Genomic DNA, 11,640 nt, shown 5'->3' on the forward strand with positions numbered 1-11,640 from the left:
TTTCATTATATATTAGCTATTTTATTTATTATTAAATACAATGTATTTGTTTAGTTTGTGTGCTAAAAGCAATGCAGGGAAATTTCAGGTGCATTCAAAATCAAAATACAATCTATTATTTATTTAATTTAGGTCGGATGATAGTCGTTACAATTACTGAATTTACCACAACTTGGAAAGGGAGTACAGCCTTAAGAGAAGAGCTAGCAAGAAGCTCACAGCAACTCTTCTCAATCGCCAAGTGATTTACAATGTAATTAATACAACAATTAGTCCATTCAAAAAAGCAAGAGTAGAGTGCGTGAGCGGGATCCTAAGTAATTTTTTCAGAAATTGGTTCAGGATGCTTAGAGTGTAAACATACTCAAAATCCCCGCCTCTAGGAGGGGCGCCGGAGTGGGGGGAGGCGGTTAGTTCCCATTTTTTAGTTTTTCACTAATATCTTTAAAACGGTTCATCGTAGAGAAAAAGTGTCTACTACATAATGAAAGATAATATAATTGTCTACAACTTTTGTTAGGCACACTTTATTGATATCCTCATCAGTTTTCCAGCATCACGCTCGGAAATTGTCGTCCCGCTCACGCACTCTACACCCGCTTTTGGAGTATTCTTTGAGTAAGCTAAATTGGTACTGAACGAAACGATTATAACTATGTCTATAATTATTAGTTTCTGATTTTACCGTTTGTTGGGAGCACTTAATAACATATGGCATTTGGAATATAGACAACCAGTGCGTGTTCACTGGTTACATGAATTTGAAGAAAAACAATAAATAAAAAATGTAATGTAATGTATGATGATTATAATCAAATTACGGTACAACGAGTGTGCGTCACTAATTGCCCATATTATATAACATCTACTGAGTGTGCTTATATTTTTTATAAGAGATGATCCGAATAATCAATCAATTTGAATCAATTCAGATACTCATCTATTCTTTGATTTGCTGTCTGGGTGTGGCCAAAAAGTACATATCGAGTTTATCTTTTAAGTCTCAGAGATCGCGTAAATTCGTCGGTCCTGCGCTTGAGCTCTCACTGGTCGTGTCGATTATCCGTCCCACTGGGCTACGAGAGTGTACCTACATATGTTGTGTTGTGCTTGGACTATATAACAGAGTCCAACGGAGGCCAATTACATTGCAACCAGCCAACGATGCTGGTTACAATTTAATTGGCCGCCGAAGACCTCATAATAAGCTTTCTTAGAGAGATATTCCTTAACAATAAATTTGATGCGCTCATAGCCAGTTGTGATCACCGGCCGGTAAACGATCTGTGAGATAAGCAACCGTCGGCGCGGTCATTCTACAGATGGGTGACCGCATAGTGGTATTTGAACGGAGCGTCTCCGTGCCTCGAAGGGCACGTAAAAAGTTGGTCCGATTGATCTCAATTAAGATAACAGTCGTTAAGCCATGTCAAAGGCCTCTCGGGCGGCTTGAACAACTTTGACACTAAGTTGACCACTAACCATACGATAGATAGATAGAATTTGAATTTTGGTAGAGTTTATGTGACGTGTGATGTGTTTGGGGAGTTAGTTGAAAAATGTAATCCTTCAAATGAATGGTACACTTTGTGTAAACAATGATTGGGACCTACAAATTTATCTTTTGGTGTTATGATTATGTCTATCGCTATTTGTTGCAAATGTGCCTACATTTTGTTTTATTTATTCATCACCATGATCACGTTCGCAAACACATACACTCTGTGATGTCACCATCAATATCCCTATCCTATCAACGAGAATCGGACTGCTTTCATATTTTTACTAATCAGATAAGTTTGAAAGTTAGTTTATGGACGGCTAAATTGCACTGGTCGTAGTAACGGAAAACATAAGAATATTAATCAAAAATGTTCATGTATAAGTTAATTTGTGTGATGTATAATAGAATACGGGAATTAACGCGAACACGCATTTTACCTTAAAATGGCTAACGTTTTGGCGCAGGTTGCACTCGCCGTGGTCGCAGGCTGACTACGCGTAAGTTTAAAAGTTAATTTGTGTGTTCATTTTAATAGTGAGCCTTCATTACTATTTGTATGCATAATTTGTGTTCAGCTTCTTTGCTTATGCACGGCTTGTCTAGTCTAGTTAAAACGTCGTTGTGTAATAATATATCAGCATTTAATAAATGTACTTTGAACGAAATCACCTTTTGTTTTTCTGTAAAGCAAAAAATACTTGTATTGTAGAGCGATTCTGTACAATCGGTACTGTGAAGTATCGAAATTTCGACATTTAGAATGTACTGCCAAAATATTTCCTACGACACCCGTCAGAGGCGCTGATCAGATTTTCATACAAAATTTCTCTATGATAGGTCGGTTGTCGATAGTAGCAGAGAATCGAGCTAGGTACTAATCGAGGTAGTTATAATTACTTAATAATCGATACTTATTAGATTTTTATTATTTCTCGGCCAAACAATATTATTACATAGCCCTTTTATTTGGCTTCTCATTGACCACTTTTACCCACTATCCTTTTTAATAATTACATATGTTAGTTTAATTCAGTGAGGTTAAAGTGTTAGTATTCAGCATATTATACTGCAATGTAACATATTAAATAAATTGTTTCCTGTAACAGAATTGTGTGCAAATTTATAATTTTAAATTGATGTAGTGGAAAAATTTTAGTTATTTATTTTAGATATACCTCAGTGGCCGGATCGACGCCAAGCAATCTATCTTGTATGAGGTTCTAGATTCGTGGTCCAGGATCGAAAATAGCTTCCTTGACTTCTGGTTTGCTCAGCTACATTGCTTTAGTTCACAACTGAGATGCGCATGCTGTAGCGCCATTCTCTAAAGTCAAATCAGAAAAAATATATTTTCCGGTTGTCCATAGACCATTTTCTGGTGCCGATTTGTTAGAAACACTGACAAACAGTTCTTTCATTTATTCAATGTTTTGAATAAAATTGTTATCCCGTCAATAGATTTGTGAAAGGAATAGAAAGAATTCAAGTCTAGTACAGTGTCCAAAATAAAATTTTATAACCTCATACTAGTTTCAAATGTTCCGTAACCAATTTATCGGGATGACGAGCTAAGGTTTCAACTATGTGGAAGTTGGTTTCCAGTCTCACCTGATGCAGCTAAATACCAGTATTTTACACTAGAGGCCGCCCGTGACTTCGTCCGCGTGGAAACCCTTCCCGTGTAAATTCCGATCACTGGGGAACTCGGGGATAAAAAGCCTTTGGGTTATTCTGGGTCTTCAGCTACCTATATACCAAATTCCAGTAATCGGTTCATTAGTATTTGCGTGAAAGAGTAACAAACATCCATACTTTGTTACAAACTTTCGTATTTATAATATTATATTATACTAGCAGACCCACGCAACTTCGCTTGCGTCACGTGAGAGAGAATTATAAGAGAAAGTTTTCCCCGTTTTTGTAACATTTTTTATTGATACCTTGCTCCTATTCGTCGTAGCGTGATGATATAATAATATAGCCTATTGCCCTCCTCGATAAATGGATTATCTAACACTGAAAGAGTTTTTCAAATCGGACCAGTCGTTCTTGTGATTAGCGCGTTCAAACAAACAAGCAGCTACAGCAACTCTTCAGCTTTATAATATCTTATTATCTATACTAATTTTATATAAGTGGGGTAGAGCGACTGACTCTCGCACCTCCACAACCCAGTTACCTGGGTTATAATACGATACCCCTCGGTAAGACTGGTTGTCAGACTTTCTAATGCTTCTGACTACTGATACTATTTAAATAGTAAACATGTATCATAATAAATGCGATAGAAACCTCAAAATTCAGTATACCAAAAACGTTACAAGAAAAATTAAAGCAAGGTATTTTGTGCCAAACTATTGCCGCACACATATTCGTAGGCGCTATCCCGTATATTAATCAAAAAACATTTAAAATTAAACGCAAAATATCCCTCGACAAAATCTGGCACAATTTATTTTGGGATTTAAGGGGTTTTAATGTTTTTGTGTTTAAACTGTTATTTAGTAGGTATTCATTAACAAAAAATATAAAATAGAAGAAAAAAGTGAGAATTAAATAGATAAATGAAATGCTATAACATTTCATAAAGGCGCTCTTATTGCAATATGTTTAATAATATGATTTTGATATTTTTATCTATTTCGAGACGAGAGAGGAAAAGGTGATCTGGTGTAAATAATTTCTACCACGGCACCCAGTTTCATTGAACAAGTTTAATAAACCAGGACTTTGTTTAGCTAGTGTTTGCAAAATACATTGGGTACGTAAACTCTCTATTACATCACTATTGTAGCCCAATGGTACGGATAACCGGTCCGGGATCTCCGAGGCACGAAGGTCTAAGGGCTTAATTATTAACTACTGAAAATTACTTGACAGAAAACTCAGAAACAACTTACTGGGTTTACTCGGATTTCGAACCTTAGACCTAAGCCATTCGCATTCACTACCTTTCGCGACACAGAGGCAGTCAATTTCTAGAATGTTCTGTAGTATATGTTAAATTGAATTCTAATTGTTATTGTAATTCAGCACGCGCTTGCACCAGATTTAAATACAATTTTAATACTACACAATTGTTTGAATAAATAACACTATTCTACCTATTCTAGATTAAAAGTTTCCGATACTAAAAGGAAAGGAGACTTTGAATTAATAAAATCAGTATGCAACCAGTGTTTTAATCTTACTACTATTTCTATAATTAAATCATACATTTATTACACCTTAAAGTAAAAAATCTTAGTTTAAACTTTATAATACTATATTAATTATAATTATTTACAAATATAGAAAAACATACAATGTACTTTAATAAAACTACAGTTACTGGTGTGCCCACAAAGCTTGCCGCATTGCGATGTTGCATTTCAATGCTGATCTTTATATATAATATATAATTCTTCTGTAAGTGTGTATGTCACTGAACTTCTCTTAAACGACTGGACCGATTTTGATGATTTTTTTTGGGTGTGTTCAAGGGGATTTCAGAATGGTTTAAATTCACAAAAAAAAAATTCTCGCGTCACAGCTTTCGTTGCCATACTCCTCCGAAACGGCTTGACCGATTCTTATGAAATTTTGTGAGCATATTGAGTAGGTCTGAGAATCAGCCAATATCTATTTTTCATACCCCTAAGTGACAATTTTTTTTTTAATTTACATTGCAAAACAACGTTTGCCGGGTCTGCTAGTTTATAATATAATTTAGAATTCATTTTATTCTGATCGATATCAATTTAGAAACTACACACATTTCAATTCACATTATTGAGCATATCTGTTTCAGGAACATCCAACAAAGTTTACTAAGTTTGTAACGAAATAAAACAGTTTTGTTTATGCGATTAAAACATAATGTCCCCAAACGTAAAACTAATTGTAGAAATTATTTCGTAAACATCTGTGCAACTGCCTCTTTGCCGTTGGTAATGTACCACTACTGTTGATCATGAGGCCTCCAGTTCGATTCCGGGGTCGGGCAAAGTACTATTGGTATTTTCTAATCTATACTTAAAAAAATATTTCTCAATATTACCCTGAAGTTTGGTAACGTGCCCGGTAAAGTATCCTTATTACATGGGATTAAAATTATATTAAAGACAAAACGTGGGTGTATTTCATACCCAGATTTCTGCCTATGCCTTCGGGTATAACAGGCGTGATGATATTTATATACATATGTATGTATGAACTTAAGCTAAAAATTTTCATAATCAGCTAAAATTTTTCCTCAGAGCACTGTCGTACATCACACGCCTCTTGCACGCAACGGTGTAAATTTTTTGGTTGATTGTGTGTAAATAGCATCTAAGTCGTGGTCTTTAACGTTCCATACAGGATGTGAACCATCACCGGATCTATTCACTCGTTTCTCTATGTCCCCATCAGACACAGCTTTCAAGTCATAAGCCCAACCAATTTTGGCCATTAGATCAATAAAATACCAAGAAAAATTCAGGCTGTAACCACCGAACTCTCCAGCTCTGTAGTCCCACGGGAAAGCGTGATGGAAGTTATGGAAACCTTCCCCGCACATTACCATTGAGAGGGCCAGACATTCCGTCGGGAGGATACCTTTATCATATGGTTTCATTCCCCAAATATGTGCTGCAGAGTTTATTGAAAATGTTGCGTGTTGTGAAAGAACTAGTCGAAGAACGCTGGCCACAAAAAATGCTGTCCAGAATTTCTCGCCCCAGAGCAACGGAACAATGCTCGGGAAACCAAAGCAAAATAAAAGCGCCAACGGTATGTAGTATCTGAAAATGAATAGAATGTGTAATAATAAAATAAGTGAATTCCAAAATGCCTCTACTGTCGTAGTCTTACGTTAATAAAGGAGATCATCCATTTTGGGCCTTTTTTCAAAGTGCCGGCCAACAAAAAAAAGTGGCATGTATCGATAGAGCTAGTCATTTGAAGCAATAGTTAGTATGGCACGAAACCGGTAGGATTGCTTTGAACCGAGTTATACAGGTTTGAAGATTCATAATATTCAAACATTAATTCATTTCTGAAAGATCTGTGAAACGTAAAATAATGATTGATTTTGCTAGAATTAACTATCTAAAGCAAACGACCACTCTGAAGTTGATTTAAGGTCGTAAGCACACGTATCAACTCGGAAGCGGGTCGTCACCGTATCAACTCGAGCTCATCAGTATTATTTGTATGTATGTAATTCCCTACTGTAACACACTTATCGGAATCGTTATGTGATCGCCCCGGCTCACGACCATAGGAGTGGTTCGTATGCGCATTATGCATACACCAGCACCCACGGTGAAGTGCGGGGCTATGTGCAAATTCCGATAGATTTGTGGGCATACCTTCTAAACCGCAACATGGTTCCCTATAACAATGGCCCTCATCACAAATCGTGCCCGAAGCACAAAATATTGTTCCACATGCCAATGAGTCGGACATAACAACCCAACGGCAACGCTCTAGATGACCTCTTACCTAGACGATGGTTTGTTAGTTGCACACAACCGAGGGTGCGGCCCCTTAGGTGCGAGTTTGATTCCCCCGGCGCCTCAATGCGTCGCAACTGGACTGGTCACTGGCGACTAGCGCAAGGTCAGCGCATCCTCCCTTAGCGAACCCAAGGGGCCGCACCCTCGATTGTGTGCAACTAACAAACCATCGTCTAGGTAAGAGGTCACCTAGAGTGTTGCCGTTGGGTTATTATGTCCGACTCATCGGCATGTGGAACAATATTTTGTGCTTCGGGCACCATTTGTGATGAGGGCCCTTGTTATGAGGACACATGTTGCGGTTTAGAAGGTATGCGCGCCTTTATATCGGAATTTGCACATAGTCCTGCACTCCACCCTGGGTGCTGGTGTATGCGTAATGCGCATACGAACCACTCCTATGGTCGTGAGCCGATCACATAACGATTCCGATAAGTGTGTTACAGTAGGGAATTACATACAAATAATACTGATGAACTCGAGTTGATACGGTGACGACCCGTTTCCGAGTTGATACGTGTGCTTACGACCTTAAATCACCTTCAGAGTGGTCGTTTGCTTTAGATAGTTAATTCTAGCAAAATCAATCATTATTTTATGTTTCACAGCACTTTCAGAAATGAATTAATGTTTGAATATTATGAATCTTCAAACCTGTATAACTCGGTTCAAAGCGATCCTACCGGTTTTGTGCCATACTAACTATTGCTTCAAATGGCTAGCTCTATCGATACATGCCACTTTTTTTTGTTGGCCGGCACTTTGAAAAAAGGCCCAAAAATGTATGGAGCGTGGATGATCTCCTTTACTGTAGTATTATATTATTTTCCGATGGATGAGGGCGGCCCAGGACCGGTCCTATTGGCGCTCGATGGGGGAGGCCTTTGTCCAGCAGTGGACGATTCCCGGCTGAGATGATTATATTATTTGGTCATGATGGAATAAGAAGAAATTTTAGTGCCATACGATAGTTCGCTTCCCCTAAGATACATATTGGGCAAAGGAATATTGTTCTCGAAACGTATCCTTTGGTGACAAGTTTTGAACAGTTATTCAGTAATGCGTCTAGCTCTACCGATACGATCATTAAGACTAACTATTCTCTTGCACCCAAGTAGTGATAAAGAAGGCAATATAGATACATAAACTTACTTATTTTGGAAATACAATAATGGCTGAGACTGAAGGTCTTTCATACTGATGAGCCGTCCTTGAGAAACCACCTCAGTCGGCTTCTTCATGAGCGCCCAACCGATGTGTGAGTAGAAGAACCCTCTCTTTGCGTTATGAGGATCAGCGTCAGTGTCACTGTACTTGTGGTGTAGCCGATGGTCACGCGCCCAGTGTATGACGGAGCCCTGCAAAAACAGATTTTGATGAAGAATTCCCTGTTTTGTAAAATACCAATAAAATGTTTTATTCTATTAATTTACACACACATTTTATGTTGGAAGGTGAAAGTTTCGTATTATTGTGAATTGACAATTTATTTTTAAAACACTCTCACAAAATTAGTATTCTACATGCATTATTGTCACGAAATATTGCGTAGTGAGACTATTTGTTAAGATTTTTTTAAAGGATTTTTAATTTACTGAAGGAAAATTTTGACTTACCTGGAAAGTTATGGTACTTAGAGCCAGCAATAAGATTTGCAGTGGTTGTTTCGCTTTATATGCTCTATGTGACCATAGTCTATGAACACCCGCCGTTTGGCCCACAAGTGATATGCAGTAAGTAAACCACGCTTTAACAAATTAATAATAAAACTTTTTTACAAATGTTATGTAAACAATAATCATAATTCTATAAAAGTTCCATGTTATCTAGGCCTATGATGGTGACAGTGAATTTTCAAACTAAGCACGAAATGAGTACGGAAACAATCTTTCTGTGTTCACAAATATACGATTTAAATAAAAAGATAATCTTGTCGTAGTGTGACGACCTTAACCATAAAATAGGAAAACACAAGCAAAAATAATTGCACCGAAAACAAAATTTTATAATTAGTATCCCGTACCTACCTGAGCAAGGGTCTACTCACGGAAGAAGTTGGGCTTTTTAACACTATCCCACTTTTGGGCAAGAGTCTTCTCTTAGCATACAAAAGCTAGTACAATTTTTCAATGTTACAGTCAATATTAAATAAATCTTTGAGAGACTTAGAGCCTGTGCTAGGGTAGCCCTGTCTTACGATTCTTCAGGTCCTTTTAGACTAGACCATTACAAATATACTACTTAATTAAATGAGATCAGTTTTTATAGGATAAACAAAATATGCAGAATTAATATTTAAAATAAAAAAGTACCTACCAAATAACAAAGTTGACCACATAGCACTCGTAAACGCTAGATAGACGGCGTATGGAAAAAGCACGTGCAGTGTTGCTACGGGAGCAACATTTGCCCAATTAAGATCCCACTTCAACAGTTTGTCTGATCTATCCATTGTTTTACTTTGTTTCACAATATGACTTTTATCTTCCATACTTCCTTATACTGTAAACTGAGATTTCCTTTCACTTTAAGATCCGTGTTCTTAACTGTCTCACACGTAATTTGAACCTCCACAAAATATGTCCATAATATAAAGTAAAATATGTTAATTTTTTTCATTGTTGACAAAATTAACATTATAAATAAATCATTGATTTAAGGTTCAGTCCAAACACGAAATTTGGTTTTTACGGCAATTACATAAACAGCACCACATTAAATACTATGACTTATCAAAAAAAACTAACTTAACTGAAATAATAGTTATTCTCTGATAACTTCAAACTCAGTTTTTTAGTACCTAGGCCACAAAATGTCGAGTAAAGAATTTAGACTAATAATAAACTTTTCTAGTGTGTACGTATATTTAATATTCTCACCAGTAACACGGAGTTTGGTAAGGTGCCCGGTACACGCCTATATGTACGACCGTTTTTACGAGGGGACTAACTAATGCCATCAAAAACATCCTGTAAAAAACCCCAAGTCTCGCAGCTCAGTCTCTCTGCCGTAAAAAGTTGTGAGATCTATGTAACACCAAGTCGATTAATCTATTTAGTCTCTACTTAAAGGACCTTCTGTCTGTCTTAAGTTATTACATAAGTTATTATCATGCCAAGTCCGTGAACAAGTCGACTTATTTGTTTTAAACGTAAAATATTTTTAATATTGGCATGATGCTGAATGCATGATCCTGAATGAACTTTTGATGATCGGTGAGTCAGTGAGTGACAAAATTCTGAAACTTTTACAAGTTATCATTCTTAAACTACTGGTTCAAATTGACTGAAATTTAAATATACAATCACTGATTGGTTGCTGAAAATTCAAGCTTCCTGTTTTATCCACAACGAAATTATAGGGTGGTCGAAAATAGCCTGAATTGCTTCGAGAAAAGGATGGTACGGCCGTGCCGCTTTTTTTTGCTCGACTTGCAGATAATAATAGATTTAATAATAGCGTAATATTTCGCTCCCCTACACCTTTAAGTATAACAGTCGTGATATTTCTAAATTATAACAAAGCTCGATCATTTTATATATCTAACCGAATTTGTGAATTAACATAAGTTTCACGCGGTAAATATAATTAAAAAAATATATTATAGAATTATTATGTAGCACGTTGATTACTGGGCCTTAAATTAGTCAATTAGTGACTGTACATTTGAAACAACTATTATTTTTCACTTATGGGAAAAAACCGAACAGTTTTCCTTATTATTGAAGACATTTGCTCGGAGCAACGGTAAATAGTACCACTGCCATTGAGTATAAAAACAAGAACCTTGTTATTCACAGGCAGATTTGAGGCTCATTTATGCCTGGTTTCTGAGGTACATTTAGCGGTAGTTTATATTATATTTAACAGCGTTTTTTATATGCATTTAAACGTTATTGAATAGATAAACTACCGCTAAACGTACCTCAGAAACCGGGGGTTAGTTATGTTTTACATTTTTACGGTTAAAAAACGTCTTGAAACTCAATAATTTAATAACTACTTAATATTTACGTTGTGTGTCGACTATGTTGTAATGTAACACAGTAATTAGCGTTTAGGTATATGAAATTACCTTGGATAGTTTGGTAGTTCGATACTGTAGAAAGTCACCCTATTTTTTCTATAGCCAGTACTAACGAGTATTATGAAGTTGACATTTAAAGTATACTTTACAGAAATTGGTTCCTGCGGCACCCGCTAGGGGCGCTGAGCAGATTATGACACAACATTCTTTAATATGGAAAAAATGTACTTAAAATATTTATAATTTTACATGAGCTGATTGCCTTTGTTTCGCTGTCGGCAGAGTAACCGACTGCTGATCATGATTTCTTGGGTATGATTCCCGAGTAAGAAAAGTACTATCGTTAATTTCTAATTTCTTTTAGAATATTTCAAAATATGCTATTTGCCAAAACTTAAATAAATTAATGTGCGGAAAAATATGATTAGTTGCAATTTGGTAAATAAAACTACAATCTTATTAAAACTTCTAGGAAATAAAAGAAATAAATTATTATGTAAATTCGGAGCCCCCGTTTAATGTTATTTATGTCGTACTTACTTTGACAATATAAGTAAGAACTACAAACCTTATTTATACGCCAGCCCTAAAATTTAATTCCACAGATCAGATATTTGCTTTGTATTTTC

General features: G+C 36.3%; 1 protein-coding gene across 1 annotated transcript; it reads right to left on the bottom strand.

Moving 5' to 3' along the window:
- Positions 1 to 5,756: 5,756 nt before the first annotated feature.
- Positions 5,757 to 9,436, bottom strand: LOC142987840 (acyl-CoA Delta(11) desaturase-like). Its single transcript, XM_076136778.1, has 4 exons — positions 9,301 to 9,436; positions 8,601 to 8,731; positions 8,137 to 8,342; positions 5,757 to 6,267 (listed from the first exon to the last, which is right to left on the bottom strand). Exons 1-4 carry the CDS (start codon positions 9,434 to 9,436, stop codon positions 5,757 to 5,759), a joined length of 984 nt encoding a protein of 327 aa, XP_075992893.1.
- Between the last annotated feature and the right edge of the window lie 2,204 nt (positions 9,437 to 11,640).

This window comes from Anticarsia gemmatalis, chromosome 4 (assembly GCF_050436995.1).
Source record: "Anticarsia gemmatalis isolate Benzon Research Colony breed Stoneville strain chromosome 4, ilAntGemm2 primary, whole genome shotgun sequence".
NCBI lineage: Eukaryota > Metazoa > Arthropoda > Insecta > Lepidoptera > Erebidae > Anticarsia > Anticarsia gemmatalis.

Bases quoted from the DNA above. Each gene is read 5' to 3' on its own strand.
- LOC142987840 (XM_076136778.1), bottom strand. From the start codon at position 9,436: ATGGATAGATCAGACAAACTGTTGAAGTGGGATCTTAATTGGGCAAAT. The intron at 8,732-9,300 runs GTAGGTACTTTT...AATTTGTTAAAG, and splicing joins GTGGTCAACTTTGTTATTTG to CGTGGTTTACTTACTGCATA. The intron at 6,268-8,136 runs GTAAGTTTATGT...ATTCATTTTCAG, and splicing joins TTATTGTATTTCCAAAATAA to ATACTACATACCGTTGGCGC.